General features: G+C 46.0%; 1 protein-coding gene across 7 annotated transcripts in view; it reads left to right on the top strand.

Moving 5' to 3' along the window:
• The window catches only part of PCGF3 (polycomb group ring finger 3), a 55,108-nt gene extending 35,108 nt beyond the window's left edge, over positions 1-20,000 (top strand). For 5 of the 7 annotated variants that reach the window (XM_036852934.1, XM_036852930.1, XM_036852932.1 and 2 more), the window contains exons 9-11: positions 5,435-5,572; positions 15,277-15,357; positions 15,899-19,999. In XM_036852934.1, the coding sequence (XP_036708829.1) occupies positions 5,435-5,572; positions 15,277-15,357; positions 15,899-15,946 (267 nt within the window). In that variant the 3' untranslated portion in view covers positions 15,947-19,999. Of the gene's footprint in view, positions 1-5,434; positions 5,573-5,713; positions 5,783-15,276; positions 15,358-15,898 lie in introns of those variants that run through there. The other 2 variants (XM_036852937.1, XM_036852936.1) reach the window with 2 other exon arrangements.
• The last annotated feature ends 536 nt before the right edge of the window (positions 20,001-20,536 follow it).

Here is a 20,536-nt window from a genome sequence, read left to right as displayed (position 1 = left end):
CCGAGCAGGGTCCTGAATCTTCACGTTTATGACGTAGCCACAAACCACAGAGCCCGAGAACAGGTGTCTCTGTGCAGCTCCCTTTTCTCAGGTAAAATTATACTTTTGAGGTTTTTTGAGGTGCGTCATGTAGCCGCTTCCTGGAGGTGCCGTGTGACACGGAACAGCTGTAGGACCGGCAGTGTGTCCTGTGTCGCGTGCGTAGCACACGCCGCAGGATGAGGATTTCACTGTTCTGTCTGATGTTCTGAATACTCCAACCCTCGCGGACTCCTGGGTGCTGGCGCCAGGCTCCCCGAGCACGTCCTCCCCACGCTGCCCATGCCAGACTCCCTGGTTCTGCAGGTCTGTTTCCTGACCATCTCCAGCTCCTGGGGAGGGGCTGCGGCTCTCTGGGTTCCTTTACATGCAGATCGCTTGTTGTGTTCATGGACCTGTGTGTTGGGTGTTTTGACCTTTTCTCAATCATTTTGCAGGAATTGGCCTACACCTTTTTCATGTGCATTTGTTTAGTTTTGGTATCAAGGTAGTAAGTCTCAGAGCTGGGGATAGGCTCTCTTTTCCCATTTTTATTCTCTAGGAAAGTTTGTATGAGATTAAGAGCATCAGTTTTGTTGAATGTTTCGGTTAAACTTCCTATATAAAGCCATCAGATCTTGGTTAATTCTTTTGGAGAGGGGTAGGAAGATTTTTAACTATCAGTACAAATTAAATTTCCTTAATGATTTTAATCCTACTCACATCTTCTGTTTCTTTTTTAGTTCATTTGATCAGTTATATTTTTTCTAGGAAACTTTCTGCTTGGACTTAGGTTTTCAACGTTTGGGGCATGAAACGGTTCCTAGAATTCTTTGCTTGTCTTCGGGCCTTGCCACCTGTGCCCCTATTTCTCCGTCTCTCTCCCTGGCGTCACAGCATGCCTCCCGCTTTCTTGGTCGTCGTTGCCAGAGGCTGAACCACGTTCTCTTCTGCCAGTCGTTCCTTCCTTCTGCTGTTTTCTGCATTCCCTCGTGTTCTTTCTCTCATTTCTTGAGTTGAATATTCATATAGTTTCCATTATACTATTTGGTTCTAAATATTTTGAAATGTTCATTGTGATTTCTTTTTGACCCACTAGTTATTTTTTAAAGCATGCATTGAAAATTTAGAACATCAAATCTTACTAAAAAGGTACAGTAATCAAGACGTTTGTTATAGGCGTTAAGGTAGACTTTTAAGTCAATAGAACCAATTCTGGAGTCTAGAAATAAGCCCTTAGATTTAGGGTCATTTGGTTTTCAGCACAGGTGCCACTGCCCTTCACTGGGGAAAGGATAGTGTCTTCTTCAAATGGTGCTGGGACAGTTGGAGAAAGGTTCATTTGTGCCTTGCCTCACACCACATACGAAAGTTAACTCAAAGTATAAAAGCTAGGGCTTCCCTGGTGGCGCAGTGGTTAGGAATCTGCCTGCCAATGCAGGGCACACGGGTTCGAGCCCTAGTCCGGGAGGATCCCACATGCCACAGAGCAGCTGGGCCCGTGCGCCACGACTACTGAGCCTGCGCTCTAGAGCCCGCGAGCCACAGCTGCTGAGGCCCCTTGCCGCGGCTGCTGAAGCCCACGCGCCTGGAGCCCGTGCTGCGCAACGGGAGCCACCGCAACGAGAAGCCCGCGCACTGCAGCCAGGACCCAACGCAGCCAAAGATGAAATAAATAAAATAAAATAAATACATTGATTAAAAAATATATATAAGAGCTAAAACTTGAAAACTTTTATAGGAAAACATGAGAGAAACTGTTTAGCGCCTTGGGTTAGGCCTGTAGTTCTCAGATCCAAAACCAAGAACACAACTCAGGAAATAAAATTGATAAATTGACTTCATCAAGTTAAGAACTGCTGCTCTTGGGACTTGCCTGGCAGTCCAGTGGTTAGGACTCCACACTTCCACTGCAGGGTGTGTGGGTTTGATCCCTGATCAGGGAGCTAACATCCTGCATGCCGCATGGTGGGGCCAGAGAATAAGACAAATAGAACATGAAAGCAAGCAGCACTTCGAGAAAAGAAAAAAAAGAACTGCTGCTCTGGGGACTTCCCTGTGGTCCGATGGTTCGGACTCCGCTCTCTCACTGCCGAGGGCCCATGTTCAGTCCCTGGTCGGGACTAATGGCAGTGCCACCAAAAAAAGAAAAAAAAAAGAATTGCTGCTTTTCAAAAGACTCTAGTAAGAAAATTTTAAAAGGCCACAGACTGGGAGAAAATATTGGCAAATCACATTTCTGAAAAGGACTTGTATCTATAATATATAACTCTTACAACTCAATAAGAAGATAAACAATCCAATTAAGAAATTGGCAAAAGATTTCAGTAGACATTTCACCAAAGAAGAATTACAAATGGTTAATAGTCACGTGAAATGATGTTCAACAACTTTAGTCATTAGGGAAATTCCAATTAAAAGCATAATGAAGTAGCATTTTACACTCACCAGGATGGCTACAGTCAAAAAGACAGCCACTAAGAAGCGTTGACGGGGATGTGGAGAAGTGGGAACTGGTCAGCGGTGCAAGGTGCTGCCGTGCACCTGAGTCTCACACAGCTTTACTGTGTGAGGAAAGTCAGACGGGAAGACTGCGTCTTGTATGATCCCATCTATAGCCCGTCCAGGAGAGGCCGGTCCACAGACACAGGCCAAGGGGTGGCCGCCTGGGGTGGGGTGGGGTTGACCGCCAAGGCTCCGAGAGTCTTTGAGCTGATGGGACTGACCTCAGACTGGATGGTGGTGATGGCTGCCCAGCTCTCTAAATTTACTAAAAATTACTGAATGGTATACTTAAAGCAGATACGTGTACATTATACCGCAGTGAAGCGATTCAAAAGTTACAAACATGCTTTATCTTGGTGCGTTTAAATAGGTAATACATTCATACAGTCCAGAGGTTAACACTGTGTGAAAGGTTTAAACGTGTCACAGTCCTGAGTTCCCCCACGTAGGTCCCACTCTGTGGTCGCTCCTGCGTTCACACAAACTGAGCCTCCTCGTCGGGTGACACGCCCATACTTGGGGAGCCTGTGCCCTCTTTACCTGGTCAGCACCTCTGATGGGCACGAGGCCTCTCCGGCTGGGGTGCAGGAGTGCAGCCGGCGGCCCTGCCCATGCACACGCGGCTACCGGTGCTGAGTTTAGGGTTCTGTGTGCGGTTGGTTGCTGCCGGGGTCTTGTGCCTGTTGCTTTGGGCCTGGACACAGACGCCCATCTGGTCCATGTGCCTGAGGCCGGCAGAATTCAGCATCCCTGACAGAGACTCTGAAATCCCCGCTGCGTTGGGGACTTTAGTTCTCATCATTCTGTCAACTTAAGTTTGTTACTAGGTGCATTCAATTTTAGAAATGTTTCCCATCCTTAGGGCATTTTTTCTTATGAAGAAATTTGTTTTATGTAATAATACAGGTCTGTCTGTTTTCTTTTTGGCTGATATTTGCCTGATATTTCAGTTTTTTTAACATCTTTCTTAAATGTGACACTTTTTACAGCAGAGAGCTGGGGGTTTTTTAAAAATCAAATCAGAAAATTTATTTAACTGGCAAGTTATTTTACATTTACCACGATTGCTAGTAAAGTTGGGTTTATTTCTGCTTTAGTTTGTGCTTTCCATTTATATTTTTTATGCCCCCTCCCTTGAGTCTCTTCTGTAGAATTAATAAATTTTATTTAATCTCTTTTTTGCCTCTGATTAGCAGGTTATATGTCCTATTTTTATTATTTTAGTGCCAATGAAATTCTAAAATGAATTTTTTAAAAGTCCAGAATTAATGAGTCTCTTCCTGTCCCTCCTAAACAGCACCAGAGCTTGCCTGCTGCCTGGGCACCTCCTAAACCCCAGCCCGTCTGTCCACTTCAGCCTTTTTCTTCCTGAGCTACATCTTCTCCTACTTATGTTCTGTTTTCGTTTGCAGATGACTTTATTCATTTCCACTCTGAATGATAATTTAGCTCTTCCTTCCTGTCGGCTCAGTGTCTGGGCTCAGTGGCGTGAGCGCCAACCCTGCCTGTGGGCCCACCTCTGTGGTTGCCCTGGGCCTTGGCCCACTGTGTTCTGAGGGGTCGCCATGTCTGTCTGGGTGCAGGTTTCCTCTTACTTCCTTTGTTTTGGGTTCTTTTGCTTCCTGAATTTGAGGACTTATGTCTTTCATCGTTTGGGGGGATCCTTAGTCATTATTTCTCAAATTTTGCCTTTCCCTTATTTTCTCTTCTATCCTCTGGAACTCTTGTGATGTGTCTGTTAGACTCTTTGATCTGTCTTCACGTCTCTTACCTTTCTTTTGTTTTCTTATTTTAATTGATATCTTTGTCTCTATACTTCTTTTGGATAATTTGTTCAAATTGATCTTTCAGAAAATTGACCTGCCTTCAGCTGAGACTAATCTGTGATTTGACCATCCATTGAATTTTTAATTTAAGTGAATAGGTTTTTTATTTTTAGAAGTTACATTTGGTTATCTTTTATACCTGCCTGTTCTTAATTCTTAGTGTGTTATGTTTTTAATTCCTTCTTTCGTACCTCTAGTAATTTTAGACATACATATTTCAGTTAATTCCTTTGTTAATTCTTTTGTCTGAATTTTTGGGGTCTGCTTGTGCCATTTTTTGTGGCTGTTGCTAGAGAATTACTTGCCCATGAGTGGGGTGAGGTGAGGTGTCTAAAGGTGGGACTTTCTCAACTGTGGCCAGGGCTGTCCCTCCTCAGCAGATTCCCTTCTGCATCTGCCAGGCACCACCTGATCCTAGAATCACTTTTACTTAGTTTGTTCTCTTGAAGTTCCTTGTCACACACTGAGTACTCTAATCCCACTGAACTCTTGATCTTCCAGAATAGAACTGTGAGCTTCAGACTTTGTGCCTTTGCTCAGAGTGCTCTGTTCTCTAGTGAGTTTGCTGTCTTCTCCAAGGCTGAGCGTAATGTGCCTCCTTTGTAGGCCTTCCTCGGTGAAGGGTCCGTGGTGCCTGCCATGTGTGTGGCGTGTCTTTCCTTGTCATTCTGCAGAGCACTTAGCACAGCCTCTGGGGAGACGCGTGTGTGTCCCATCGGCCAGAAGCTTTTAGAACAGGATTCCAGTCTTTGTCGGTTTAACTCTGAGGCCAGCACATACTGCCACAATAAATAAATAATTCTCGGGTTTACTTTAAAGTACTGTGCTAATAAGACAGAATTAATAGTGTTAGATTTTTATTTCACAAAATGGCAAATAGTAAACAGATTTTAACACAGTGTATGTAAAATGATTAAAGTAAAATTCTTTTTCTACGGTGTTTAGGTCAAAACGGATTTATGATTTCAAAAAAGTCAGCATTCTTAGATTTAATGGAATCAGTAGATATCTAAGAAAGCCTCCAGTGAGTAGCCCAGTAGGATCCCCCTTGATGAGCTTGCCCAGCTGTGTCCTTTCTCTTGAAGGTGAGCATCTGTCTGGAATGCAACAGCAGCAAACTGCGGGGCTTGAAACGGAAATGGATCCGCTGCTCAGCCCAGGCCACAGTCCTGCACCTAAAGAAGTTCATTGCCAAAAAACTCAACCTCTCGTCTTTCAACGAGGTAAATAGAAACTATAACGAGTCACTTCTTATTTGTAAAAGTGATACTTCTGAAGTTCTTTGGGTTTGTTTGCTTTTTACGGTTCTGTTTGGACATTTTCAATCAGAAAAAAAAATCTGAATTTGTTTTGCCTACCCCCAGATAGTGTGATAGTAAATAGCGGTGAAGACAGTGGAGGCCCAGAGCCCACAAACACGGGAAGCCACTGTTAAGAGAAGAGGAAATGCCAAGGGGGCTACAACAAGATATGTTAAATATTTTCTTTTTTTTTTTTCTTTTTAATTAATTTGTTTATTTTTGGCTGTGTTGGGTCTTTGTTGTCGCACGCGGGCTTCTCACCGCGATGGCTTCTCTTGCTGCGGAGCACGGGCTCTAGGCGCGCGGGCTTCAGTAGTTGCGGCACGTGGGCTCAGTAGTTGTGGCTTGCGGGCTCTAGAGCGCAGGCTCAGTAGTTGCGGCGCACGGGCTTAGTTGCTCCGCGGCATGTGGGATCTTCCCGGACCAGGGCTCGAACCCGTGTTTCCTGCATTGGCAGGCGGATTCTTAACCACTGTGCCACCAGGGAAGCCCAAGATATGTTAAATATTTTCACCACAAAGAGAAGTTCTGCTCTTCAGTTTCACAAACGGATAGATGGGTGTATGGGGATGGATAGGACGGGTGGGTAGATAGAGAAGATACTTCCCAGTTCCGATAAATGCTGAGAATAAAGTAAAACGTGTGCCCTAGTGGTGCAGAGCAGGGCGATGCACAGAGGGGTGAGAGAGCACATCAGCTTAGGGGTCGTTGGGGAACCCTCCCGAGGGCGTTCACTTCTGCTCAGACATAAGCTGTCAGCAGGAGCTGGCTGTGTACCAGCAAGTGTCAGAGGAGGCCCTGGGGGGCCTTAAGCCGGGGGCTTGTGATGAGAACAGCCCTGAGGCTGTGAGGCAGGTGGGCTGCTGGGGTTCCGAGACGGAAGCAGGAGTGGCCAGTTGAGGGGAGTCTGTGGCAGAAGTCCCAGGAGAGACGGGCCAGGGTAGTGTGGTAAGGATGGAGAAACGAGGCTGACTTCTGAGGTGGGCTGTAGAGAACAGTGGGTTGGACGTGGCCCCGCAAAGACGTGTGTCCACAGCCAACCCCGTAACCTGTAAGCATGGTCTTTGCCAGAAAAAGGGTGTTTTCAGATATACTGAAGTTAAGGATCTTGAGATGAAATAATCCTGGATTATCTGGGTTGCCCCTAAATTCAGTGACATGTGCCCTCACAAAAGTGAGGCAGAGGGAAATTCGAGACACGCACAGAGGAGAAGATGGTGTGAGGACAGAGACGAGAGATGGGGGCGATGCGGCCACAAGCCAATGGATGCCTGGAGCCCCCAGAAGCTGGAAGAGGCAGGAAGGATCCTCCCCTGGAGCCTCCAGACTGAGCACAGCCCGGCCGGCACCTTGATTTTGAACTTCTGGCCTCCACATCTGTGAGAAAATAAGTACCTGTTGTTTTAAGCCACCAGGTTTGTGGTACATTGGCATACCTGCCGTGGGAAACCAAAACAGATTTCAATACCAGGAAGTGGAGTGCTGCTGTAGCAAATACCTAAAAATGTGGCGGTGCCACAGGTTGGAAGGTTGGAAGAATTTTGAGAAACATGATTTTTAAAAACCCTAACTGCCTTGAAGAGACTGTTGGTATGAATATGGTCATTAAAGGTGACTTTGGTGATAGCCCAGAAGGAAGCGAGGAGCGTGGTAGAGAAAGCACCCGTCATCTTTGAAGGTACATGTTACACAAACAGAGTGTTGGTAGAAATAGGAATATTAAAGATGCTACTGACGAGAGCTCAGAAGGGAAGAAGGAGCATAGTATTGGAAATGGTAAGAAAAGTGATTCTAGCTACACAGTGGCAGAAAACTGGCTGAGTTGTGTTCTACGGTGTGTGGAAAACAGAACTTGGAAGTGATGAACACGGATATTTAGCTGAGGACGTTTTCAAGCGAAGTGCTGAAGACGTGGTCTGGTTTCTTCTTGCTGCCTGTAATAAAATGTCAGAGGAGAGAGATGAATTCAGGAAGGAACTGCTAAGCAAAAAGAAACCAGCACTTGATGATTTGGAAAATTCACAGCCTATCCAGATGGCAAAAAGATGGTAATATTAGGAGTTTGACTGTTAGAAAAACATGCTCTGGAGAGAAGGCCAAGTGTGTAGCTGTTCAGCCTTTTGCTAAAGGGATTAGTTGTTTGACTCATGGTGGCTCAGCCATCTCATGGGAGGAATAGAGAGGAGTTATCCAGGAAAGATCTGCAGAGCCTGGACCTCTGACACACATGGGAGACTCACAGGGTTTCTAAGAATGTGCTATCAGCAGAAACACCACCAACTCGTGCTGAAGGGGACAGAGACAGGAAGAAATGAGAGAAGGCTATCAGACTTCCAAAATTCTGCACGCGGGAAAGAGGCTGATAGAGCTGCTCAGCTGCCAAGGTGAGCTACCCCTAAAGAAAAAGGAAGAATGACTCCAAGGCAGAGCCTGGGGCCCAGAGGGTGAAGCCATCACGGGCCCAGAGAGCAGAACCTTGACCCACAGTGACGTGTTCTCAGGTCTTGAAACCTCATGGAATTTTCCCTGCTGGATTTCAAACTTTATTGAGACTAGTGATCCCTTATGCCTTCTAATGTGTCTCCCTTTTGGACTAGGAATATCTGTCCTGCCCCAGCCTTGTATTTGGAAAGCAGATAATGTGTTTTCTAGTTTCGCAGATCCACAGCTGGAAAGGAATTTGCCCCAGGAGGCATCATACCCAGAGTCTCACCCATACCTGATTCCTGTGATTTAGAAGATAAGATCAGGGACTTTGAGCTGATGGTGTGTAGATGAGATTTGGGGATTTGGAGTTGATGCTCGAGTAGATTGGGTCTCTCGGAGATGTTGGGGTTAGGTGAATGTGTTTTGCATGTGGGATGGATGTGGATTTTGTTGGGTCAGAAGGCAGACTGTAGTATGTTAAGTGGTGTAGGTTAAGTGGTGACCCAGCCAAAAGATATGTCTACTTCTAACCCCCAGAACATGTGAATATGACTTTAGTTGAAAAAAAGATTTTTGCAGACATATAAAGAATCTTGGGATGAAGAGACCATCCTTTATTATCCAGGTGGGCCCTACATTCAATAACAAGTGTCCTTATAAGAGAAGGGCAGACACAAATTGTCTCAATAGATTTTAAAAGATACATATTATACAAAGTATCTTCTCAGACCACAATGGCATGGAGTTAGAAATCAATAACCAAAGGAAAACTGGAAAATTCACAGAATTGTGGAAATTAAGCAACACAGTTTCAAACAACCAACAGATCAAAGAAGAAATCAAAGAGAGATTAGAAAATACTTAGAGAAGAATGAAAACAAAAACACAACATACCAAAACTAATGGGATACAGTGAAAGCAGTGCTAAGGGGGAGATTTATAGCTATAAACACTTACGTTAAAGACAAGGAAGATCTCAAATCAACAACCTAAATTTACAACTTAAGGAACTAGAAAAAGAAGAGTAAGCTAAACCCAAAGCTAGCAGAAGGAAGAGAATAATAAAGATTAGAACAGAAATAAACAAAATAGGGAATAGAAAAACAATAGAGAAAATCAATGGTTCTTCAAAAAGGTCAGCAATGTTGACAAACTTTTAGATGAACTAAGAAAGAAGACTCAAATTATGTAATCTGAAATGGAAGTAGGAACATCACTACTGATTCTTCAGAAATAGATTATAAGAGAGCACTATGAACAATTGTATGCCAACAAATTGGATAAGCACATGAAATGGACAAATACCTAGAAACACAAAGCCTATCAAAACTAAATCATAAAGACATGGAAAATCTGAATAGACTTATAACTAATAAGAAGATTGAATCACTAATCAAAAATCTCCCAACAAAGAAAAGCCCTGGACCTTATGGCTTCACTGAATTCTACCAAACATTTAAAGAATTAATACCCATCCTTCTCAAACTTTTCCAAAAGGTCGAAGAGGAGGGAGCGCTTCCCAACTCATTTCACGAGGCCAGCATAACCCTGATAACAAAGCCAAATAAAGACACTACAAGAAAAGAAAACTACAGACCAATATCCCATATGCACATTGATGCAAATATCCTCAACAAAATGCTAACAAACAGAATTCAGTATGTTAAGAGGTTTTACACACCATGCCCAAGTGGGATTTATTTCTGGAATGCAAGGATGGTTCAACATATGAAAATTGATTAATATAATATGCCACATCAACAGAGTGAAGGAAAAACCACACGATCATCTCAATTGATGCAGAAAAAGCATTTGACAAAATTCAATACCCTTTCATGATAAACACACTGAACAAACTAGAAATAGTAGCCATATATGAAAGTAAAATAAAATCCATATATGAAAAACCTGTTATGAATATCATACTCAGTGGTGAACAAGTAAAAGCTTTTTCTCTAAGATAAGGAACAAGCCAAGGATGTCCACTTTTACCCTTTCTAGTCAACATAATACTGGGAATCCTAGCCAGAAAAATTAGACAAGAAAAAGAAATAAAACACATCCAAATTGGAAAAGAAGAATTTAAAACATTATCTCTGTTTGCAGATGATATGATTTTATATGTAGAAAACCCTAAAAATTCCACACACAGAGACATGAAAAAAAACCTGTCAGAACTAACAAATTAATTCAGCAAGGTAGCAGAATACAAAGTCAATGGAAAAATCAGATGCATTAGCTCAGTATCAAAAAAACAAACAAACCAATCCAAAAATGGACAGAAGACCTAAATAGACATTTCTCCAAAGAAGATATACAGATTGCCAACAAATACATGAAAGGATGCCCAACATCACTAATCATTAGAGAAATGCAAATCAAAACTACAATGAGGTATCACCTCACACTGGTCAGAATGGCCATGATCAAAAAATCTACAAACAGTAAATGCTGGAGAGGGTGTGGAGAAAAGGGAACCCTCTCGCACTGTTGGTGGGAATGTAAATTGATGCAGCCACTACGGAGAACAGTACGGAGGTGCCTTAAAAAATTAGTATGACCCAGCAATCCCACTACTGGGCATATACCCTGAGAAAGCGATACTTCAGAGTGAGTCATGTACCACAATGTTCACTGCAGCACTATTTATAATAGCCAGGACATAGAAGCAACCTAAGTGTCCATCGACAGATGAATGGATAAAGAAGATGTGGCACATATATACCATGGAATATTATTCAGCCATAAAAAGAAACGAAATTGAGTTATTTGTAGTGAGGTGGATGGACCTAGAGTCTGTCATACAGAGTGAAGTAAGTCAGAAAGAGAAAAACAAATACCATATGCTAACACATATAGATGGAATCTTAAAAAAAAAAATGGTTCTGATGAACCTAGGGGCAGGACAGGAATAAAGACACAGACGTAGAGAATGGACTTGAGGACACGGGGAGGGGGAAGGGTAAGCTGGCACAAAGTGAGAGAGTGGCATGGACATATATATACTACCAAATGTAAAATAGATAGCTAGTGGGAAACAGTCTCATAGCACAGGGAGATCAGCTCAGTGCTTTGTGACCACCTAGAGGGGTGGGGTAGGGAGGGTGGGAGGGAGACGCAAGAGGGAGGAGATATGGGGATATATGTATACGTATAGCTGATTCACTTTGTTATAAAGCAGAAACTAACACACCATTGTAAAGCAATTATACTCCAATAAAGATGTTAAAAAAAATCAGATGCATTTTTGTACATGAGCAATGAACAATCTGAAAAGGAAATGACAAAACTCATTTCACTTATTATGGCATCATAAAGAATAAAATACTTAGGAATTAACCAAGGAGGTGAAAGACTTGTACAATGAAAGTTACGAAAATTGCTGTAAGAAAGACAAGCACGTGGAAACACATCCCACATTCATGGATTGGAAGACTTAATATTGTTAAAATGTCAATATTACCCAAGTAATCTACAGATTCAATGCAATTCCTATCAAAATCACAAAGATGTTTCTTACAGAAAAAAAAAAAATCCATTCTAAATTTTTTATGGACTCTCAAGGGACCCAAATAGCCAAAGCAGTCTTGAAAAAGAGCCAAACTGGAGGACTCAGAACTTACTATAAAGATAACACTAATCAAAACAGTGTGGTGTTGGCATAAAGACAAACAGACTAATGGAGCAGAATAGAGAGCTCAAAAATAAACCCTCACATATGTGGTCAACTGACTTTTGACAAGGGTGCCAAGACCCTTCAGTGGGGGAAAGGACAGTCTTTTCAACAATTGGTGCTGAGAAAACTGGATATCCACATGCAAAATAATGGAGTTTGACCCTTACCTAATACAATATACAAAAATTAATGCAAGGGACTTCTCTGGTGGTCCAGTGATTAAGAGTCCATGTTCCCAATGCAGGGGGCCCGGGTTCGATCCCTAGTCAGGGAACTAGATCTCACATGCCGCAACTAAAGATACTTGCGTGCCGCAGCGAAGATCCCACATGCCTCAACTAAGACCCAGCGCAGCCAAATAAGTAAATAAATATATATATTTTTAATTAACTCAAAATGTATCAGGGATATAAATGTAAAACCTAAAACAATAAAACTCTTAAAAGACAACATAGGACCAAAACTTAATGACATTGGATTTGGCAGTGATTGCTTGGATAGAATACCCAAGGCACAGGCAACAAAAGAAAAAACAGACAATTTGGACTTCCTTGAAATTAAAAAAAAAAAAAAAATTGTACAGAATGGAAGAAAGTGTTTGCAAGTCATATTTCTGACAAGGAATTACTATCCAGAATATATAGACAGTTCCTAAAATTCAACACAAACTCAAACAACTTGAGTAGACATTTCTCCAAAGAAGGTATACGAATGGCTGATAAGCACATGAAAACATGCTCAACATCACTAATCATAGGGGAAATGCAAATCGGAACTGTAATGAGACCCACCCCATGCCCAGAAGGATGGCTACTGTAAAAAGTAAGTAAACAGGGCTTCCCTGGTGGCGCAGTGGTTGAGAATCTGCCTGCCAATGCAGGGGACACGGGTTCGAGCCCTGGTCTGGGAAGATCCCACATGCCGCGGAGCAACTGGGCCCGTGAGCCACAGCTACTGAGCCTGCGCGTCTGGAGCCTGTGCTCCGCAACAAGAGAGGCCACGATAGTGAGAGGCCCGCGCACCGCGATGAGGAGTGGCCCCCACTCGCCGCAACTGGAGAAAGCCCTCACACAGAAACGAAGACCCAACACAGCCAAAAATAAAAATAATAAATAAATAATAAATTAAAAAATTAAAAAAAAAAGTAAGTAAACAAGTGCTGGTGAGTCGGATGTGGAGAAATTGTAACCCTTGTGCACTGTTGATGGGATGTAAAATGGTGCAGCCGCTCTGGAAAACAGTACAGAGGTTTCTCAAAAAATTAAACATAGAACTACCATGAGCACCAACAATTCCACTTCTGGGTAATACCCCAAAGAATTGAAAACAGGATCCCAAGGAGATACTTGTACCATGTTCGTAGCAGCATCATGGACAGTAGGCAAAAGGTGGAAGCAACCCAAGTGTCCATCAGTGGGTGATACATGAACAAAATGTGGTCCGTCCATACAATAGAACATTCAGCCTTAAACAGGAAGGAAATTCTGACACCTGCTACAGCATGGATGAACCTTGAGGACACTATGCTAAATGAAATAAGCTGGTCACAAAAGGACAAATACTGTCTGATTCCACTATACAAGGTCCCTAGAGTCATTATCATAAAGACAGAAGGTAGAATCAGGGTTTCCAGGGGCTGGGGACAGGGGGCTGGGAAGTTATAATTGGGACAGAGTTACAGTTTTACAAGATGAAAAGTCTGTGGATGGATGTGGTGACAGTTGCACGTTATGAATGTATTTAATACCAATGAGCTGTGCACTTAAAAATGGTTAAGATGGTAAATTTTATGTGTATTTTACCACAGTTTTTTTTAACAATAAAAAGGAATGAACTATTGATACCCACAGAGAAAAGAGTAGAGGGAGTTTTGAGACACAGAGTGGAAGGGCCACCTGAGGATGGAAGCAGAGGTTGGAGGGATGCAGCCACAGGTCAGGGAACCCTGGAGACTCCAGAGGGTGCGAGCCTGTGGGCTCCCAGACCGAACTCTGAGGCTGCGTTTCTGGAGTTACACGTCCCGAAGTTATGGTGTTTCCATGGCAGCCACAGGAGACACAGATGCCGGACCCTTCTTCCGTTGCCCTGAGGGAGAAGTTTAGCAGACCATCTGGGGACTTCCCTGGTGGTCCGGTGGTTAGGACTCAGCACTTTCACTGAGGTGGCCCGGGTTCAGTCCCTGGTCGTGAACTAAGATCCCGCAAGCCGTGCGGTGCTGCCAGAAAAAACTAGAAAATATAAAAATAAAAGACCATCTTTTATAAAACTAAAAGACCATCAACAGCATTTGTCATCGGGGAAATGCAAATTAAAACAACAACAAGATCCCACTCCACACCTGTCAGAATGGCCAAAATCCAGAGCACTGGCAACACGAATGCTCAGCAGCAGGAACCCTCCTCGCTGCTGGCGGGAGCGCAGGACGCTGCAGCCGCTTCGGAAGGCAGCCGGGTGGCTTCTCGCAAAACTAAACCCCCTCTCACCATACGGTTCAGCCATCAAGCCCCTTGGTACTTACCCAGAGCAGCTGAAAACTTACGTCCACACAAAAACCTGCACGCAGATGTTTATAGCAGCTGTCGTCATAGTTGTCAAAACTTGGAAACAGCTAAGGTGTCCTTCAGAAAGTGAACGGATACATAAACAGTGGTCCATCCAGACAGAGAAATATTACTCAGCACTACAAAGAAAGGAGCTATCAAACCACGAAAAGACGTGGAGGAACCTTCAGTGCATATGACTGAGTGAAAGAAGCCAATAGGAGAAGGGTACACACTGTGTGATTCCAAGTCTGTGACATTCTGGAAAAGGTAAAGCCGTGGAGATAGTGAAAGGGTGAGTGGTTGCCGGGGGTTGCCGGGGAGGGGGGAACAGGCAGAGCCGAGGATTTTTAGGGCAGGGAAACTACTCTGTGTGATGCTGTCATGGGGGACACACGTCGTCATACGCTTGTCCAGACCCCCAGCAGGCGCAACACGGAGCGTGAGCCCTCGTGTAAACTACGGGCTGTGGGTGGTGATGAGGGTCATCGGTTGTAACGAACGTTTTCATCGGGGATGTTGATGGTGGAGGAGGCTGTGAGGTGGGGGCAGGAGATACATGAGAACTCTGTACCTTCTGCGAAATTTTGCTGCAAACCTAAAACCGCTCTAAAAACTCTTTTAAAACTGAGAACGAGAAAGCTGTGTGTGGAGCCCGTTACCTTTTTCCACTGAGGTGAAAGGGACACTCGTGACCAAGAGCGGACTGATGTTGGGGGACAGCGTGCTCTTCAGTGAAGGCAGTCTGGGCGCCGAAGCCCCGTGACGGGGGCGCTGCCTCGTTGTGTGCGGACGGAGGCCCCCCGGTGCTCTGGGCCCTCTGGGGGGGATGGGCCTTCCAGGCGCTGCTTCCCACCTGTGCTGCCCCAGAAGGAGGGCAGGTGGCCCTTCAGCGACTGGCGTGACTGCTGCGGCACCAGAGACCACGGGTCCTGAGCGCCGAGCCCTTGGCCCCGCTAACCGAGGTCTTGTTCTCCCGCCAGCTGGACATTTTATGCAACGAGGAGATCCTTGGCAAGGACCACACGCTCAAATTCGTCGTTGTCACAAGGTGGAGATTCAAGGTGAGACTTTGACATGATACGTTGTATGTGATTTTCAGAGTCTGCTCGGAACAGCAGCTGCTTTTGTGGGCACATTTGTTTTCTGGAGCTTAGGAATGACGACCAGACCAGGCACGGGGTTGTCGGGAACGCAGCCGTTCTGAAGTCATCGGCCTCAGAGTTGTGTGGTCGGGGAAGGCGTGGCCTCCAGGCCCTGGCTCGCCCCACCCCTCCTGGTTGAGGTGACCGATGCCCTGGGAGGGAGTGGCCGCTGCAATCAGAGGACACGTCCCCTCGAGCCACAGCGCCTCTCTCTGGAACAGGAGGCAGATGAGTGGGACCCCATCTTCAGGGGCTGCCTGGGAGCAGGGGAGAGACAGCCTGGCCGACACCCCCAGCTGGAGCCGAGGTCTGAGGGCGAGTGGGGCACAGAGAGAAAGGGCAGGAGCAGGTGTGGGGACGGGCGTGGGGCCCATCCTCGGCCGCTGACGAGTGTGGGACCGTCGCCAGCCTGTCCCCTTCGGGGTCACCGGTGCCGCTCCCTCGCCCCTTTGTCTTGCAGAAAGCACCGCTCCTGCTGCACTACAGACCCAAGATGGACCTGCTGTGAGCCGCGGCACAGCAAAGACTCAGCCGCCTGGGGGCCCCGTGAGGACGCAGCCAGGCGGGGCCGCCAACGCGTAGGGTGCTGCCCTGGGCGCCGTTTGGACTGGATCCCGAGCAGAGAATACGTATCACTTCTGTATGAGAGTCGCACTCGCCGAGACGCCCCGGCACAGGGTTGCAGGCGGGACGCGCCTCGCGGCCGGAGCCACCTCTGCTCCGGCTCGCCGACCAGCGGGCGGGTGCGGCGACGGCCTTCATCCCGACCCGTGCCCTTTGCTTGCTGTCCAGGTCTTGAAAATCTCGGTCACTTCCGTTCAGTTTATGAATTAGGTTTCACGATAAGCCCCCAAAATACTTGTACGTTTATTGAATCCTTCCTAAGTTATTGACAAAATGTCTTTTCACGGTGAATGACGATATTTATGTTGCCTTTAGCTTCCTGAAGACTTAGAAGATATATAAAAATTTAATTTAAAAGCATACCAAAAGAGCTTTCCATGAGTATCGTGAGTGAACCATGGTATTTCATTTTCCACGTCAGGGAACGTGAAGCCGAGGGCTGCCCTGACTCCCGGGGGCCCGCGGCCCGGCTGGGGGGCTGCACCCTGACCCCGATGCGGCCGCCCCGCCCGGTCAGCAGGGCGGGCCGGAAGACGACAGTTCGCAGGACGATTCTTGTTCTCAAAAATTGCTTCTCTTAAATAGGGCACAGGTGGTTCAGTGCCGTCGTTTTACTTCCCGCTTATTCTTTCCCGTTTTTGTTTTGCTGAAGAGATTGATGGTGGTGGCGGGGGGCCTTTCCCGAGACGGCGCCCCCGTCCGCGGCGGGGCTGGTGCCCAGGGGGCGTGCCTCCACCAAAGCCCCACGTGTGCAGACCCCGGGTCCCACCGCGCCCGCCTTCGGAGGTGGGCACGGAGCAGCTGGCACTCTGGCCGCTGTTGGCGGGGACGCTGGAGCCACAGAGGGCGGGCGGGCGGGCCCCTGTGCGGCTGCGGCTGCCTGTCCAGTGACTTAATGACCTGCAGCGCGGGCAGACGCAGCACACCCTCTGTTAGCCCTTTCTCCTCCCAAATGTTAATATTTTTGTGGAATTGGAGAATAAACTCTTTGCCAGCACATCCATTTTTGTTCCTTTAAGGTAGTAACTTGGAACGTGTGAAGACAGGAACAAGGAGGCGGGCCTTCTCCGGGCGGTAAGCTGGTCCCCGCTCCGTGGCCGTCCCTGTCCGCATCCGGTGGTTTCTGCCTGACCTTTGGGCTCCTCCCTTTCTGTCACCTCCTGCATCACCAGGGCCCTGGGGTCCTGGGGCCGCTTCATTTGGTAGGTGGTCCTGACAGTGGCTTGAGAGCCGGGTTTTCCATGAAGAACTTCGCCTTGGTGACTAGAATTTTTCTTGAACTTGCTTTGGCAGTGGTGGTTGGGCTCATCGACATTCAAGTTTGTTTGTTTTTTTCTGCTTCCTGTTTCATACTTATAAATGTCAGAAGCAGCTCCTTAGTGATGGGAAAAGCAAATTAACTCAGTCCAAGTGGTTTTAATATAAGGCCTTTCAAAAGCATAAAACCAAGTTTTTCTTAGGAATTGGTCAAAATTCATCTCTTTATTTCAGCCTGTTATTCCCGGGACTGTTTGAATTATTCAGTTACCTGAGCTTGCTGTTCGTCCAGATCATTTTTTAGGGTTACTATTCAAGGGTTCAGTGAGTAGATGTGTATGACTAAGTATTACCTGTCTACCTCAAATACACATTTCTGCTGAAGCATTCTGTAAAACCATGTGTTCTCAATGCAGTTGAAGTGTAACATTAGAATTTAGGTATTTTCCTGTGTGATGAAAGTAAGGAAGGATTAAACAGTATGAGCGTCCAAATTCAAATAAAATTAATTCACAGGTCAGATTAAAATGGACCTGGCTGTATAATCTCATAGTATATATTTATAACTTTGCAGCTATCTTTGCAATCACTTGAATTTGCTATGGTGCTAAGTTGATGTACTTAATACACAGAGAGGTGGAGATGAGTCAGAGCTGGCGTCACCACCCCCACTGCGCCCTGACCACCTGCTGATCCCACGTTTGTAACCGTGTCACCCTGATGAAACCTCAGCAGCAGAAGTACCCATTTTTCTAAGATGTCCTCGTGCAGACCGTCTTCACCACAGGAGATCCCTGTTCCCGCCACCTCTGGTCTGACCACAGCCTTATGGGGACGGAGCTGGGGGCCTCGCCGTCAGAGGGAAACTTTCACTTTTCTCTCATGTCCGTTTAACATCAAAGGCAGGATTTTATCTTTTCCAGCATGAAAGCCAGGATCAGTTAGAGATTGGATCCTATTAAGTTTTGTTTTTTTTTTAACAGATGGAGTTACTGTGAAGTAGTTTTCACAGCTATTTATGCTGGTAAAACAAACGCTGTCAGTTACCGAACGGCACCCTCATCAGCAGCGTGGGCCCGTCAGCAGCACAGGGTCTCACTAGGTCCAGGCGTCATGAAAATAGAAGATTCAGATAGAATATATAATATTGAATTTAAGATTTGGGGGGTTAAAAAGAAGAAAACTTAACTTTATAAAATTATTTATTCTATTTTAAGCCTTCTATCATATTTTCCCATCCAATTGTTTGGTTTCAGTGGTCCAGCTTTATTTACAGGCATATAAGATAAAGTTGTGAGGTGTTTGGCAAGCTTCTTCTTTTTACTTTGAGTAGCGTTTCATTTGTGTGTGTTGTTGTACGTGGATGAGGAGCAGTTTACGCTTCTGTGCAACAGGCTGCAGCGCGCATTCACTAGACTTACGTTGCATTGTCCGTAGCGTCTGTTCTGCTGAATTGAGGCAGTGTAGGCAGACTCTCAGAACATGTACGTTCAGCTCTTTGGTTTTCCTTTTCCGTCGTCGTTCTCATGAAAACACTGCTGCTGGGAGTGCGCGTGGGCCTGTGCAAGGGGCCTGGGCCATCGGTAAGAGTGAGTGACCGGCCAGCGGCCGCAAGGTGACATGTGGCCTAGACTGGCCTCGTGCCTCAGACCCCGCGTGCTGGTGGCCCGGGACGCACCCCTGTGTCGACCACAGATGTGACGGTGCTACCTGCCCAGGCTCCTGAGCCCGCCAGGGCGTGCAGCCTTGATGCCTCCTCGTGGCATTTGAGGTCTTTAGAAATTCGTTTGTTTTTTCTTCAAAGCCCACAGGATGGATTTTACAGTGATTTTGAAGTGTGTCATTGGATTGAATATTATGGGAACAAGCCAGCTGATTTCTACTTTGTACGCGAACGTTTGATGTGCTCTCAGAACGCTGAAAACACATTTAGTGCAGATAAATCACAAGAAGTTCAGTGTCTCTGTTTCCTCAGGAAATCACTTACACTCAGCACATCACATGTGACCTTAGTGTGATAAACCAATGTGTTCCTCTGCCTTGGTATTTAAACAAACTGAATAGGTTAGGGTAAGTCGGTTAGAAAACGATTCAAGTGACACCGAAATCATCACTGAGATTCTGTCCCTTCCTGGGGACTGCCGGGCCCCTCACCAGCTCACGTGAGTCTCCGCGTCCATGGGTGCATCTGAAGTTTACGTGTCCCCTAGAACGTGTGTAGCATTAGCGTAAATGTCTATTTCAACAGCTTCATTGGGTGCAAGAAAACCATTTTTCCCGTGTGATGCAGCGTTCAGGGGCGAGAGCCCTTGCCGACCCTGGCATCCCGTGTGGAGATTGGGGGCTCTGGGGGATTGTGGAGGTGACGCTGCAGACAAATGTTTTTGACTGTTTAGTTTGGAAGTTTACATTTTTTATGCTTTGTGTTGGTGTGTAATTTTTTGTACTCTTGGTGGCTAGTTTTTATCTAAAATCTTTTTTGGAATATTGCTTAACTGTTTTGATTTTATGATAGTGAAGCTTGTATTCAGTGTTTTGCCAATTGATATTATATGCTTGTAATAAAAGCAAAAGGAAAACCTACCTAGTTCTCTGAGGCTGGACATTTGTTACCTAAGATGTTTGTAAGAGCGTGAGATAGGTGCCCTGTTAAGGTGATACAGTGTAACGAAGAGTCCGTGGGTATTGGTGAGGGCGCATACACGCCACACCAGGCCCTCCCCTCCCACCCCCGGCCTGGACCCTCACAGGTTAATGACTCTGCCCCACATGGTGTTTGTGACTGTCACCTTGGTTGCAGAACTTCATTAAGCTGGTCCAGTGTTGGCACCAGAGGTTTGATGGGGACTCTGGGAGCCCACACTCATCTGTTTGCTTGGAGAGAGAACTGTCTTTGGTTTGCAGCTGTGTGTGCCAGGGAACCTGTGTTAAAGAAAACCTCTGATCCCGTGAGCGGTGGACCGCCGGTGGGAGTTGCACCCTCTCTTGGCGTGTTAGGACACGTGTGCATACACGTTTCTCGTGAGGGTGCCCTCTGCCTCGCTTTTGTTCTGTCCAGGCCTTGGTGGGGGGCGGTGAGTGATACCCACCCACACGGGAGGGCCCAGCCCACCGGCTCTAAGACTCATCTCTCCTGGGAACACCCTCACACGCACACCAGAGTAATTTTAATCTCGGCACTGGGGCCCTGTCAGGTTGACATGTGAAATCAGCTATC

The sequence above is a fragment of the Balaenoptera musculus genome, chromosome 5 (assembly GCF_009873245.2).
Source record: "Balaenoptera musculus isolate JJ_BM4_2016_0621 chromosome 5, mBalMus1.pri.v3, whole genome shotgun sequence".
NCBI classification, from domain to species: Eukaryota; Metazoa; Chordata; class Mammalia; order Artiodactyla; family Balaenopteridae; genus Balaenoptera; species Balaenoptera musculus.
The sequence above is the reverse complement of the archived record's forward strand: the minus strand, read 5'-3'. Positions and strand labels throughout refer to the sequence as shown.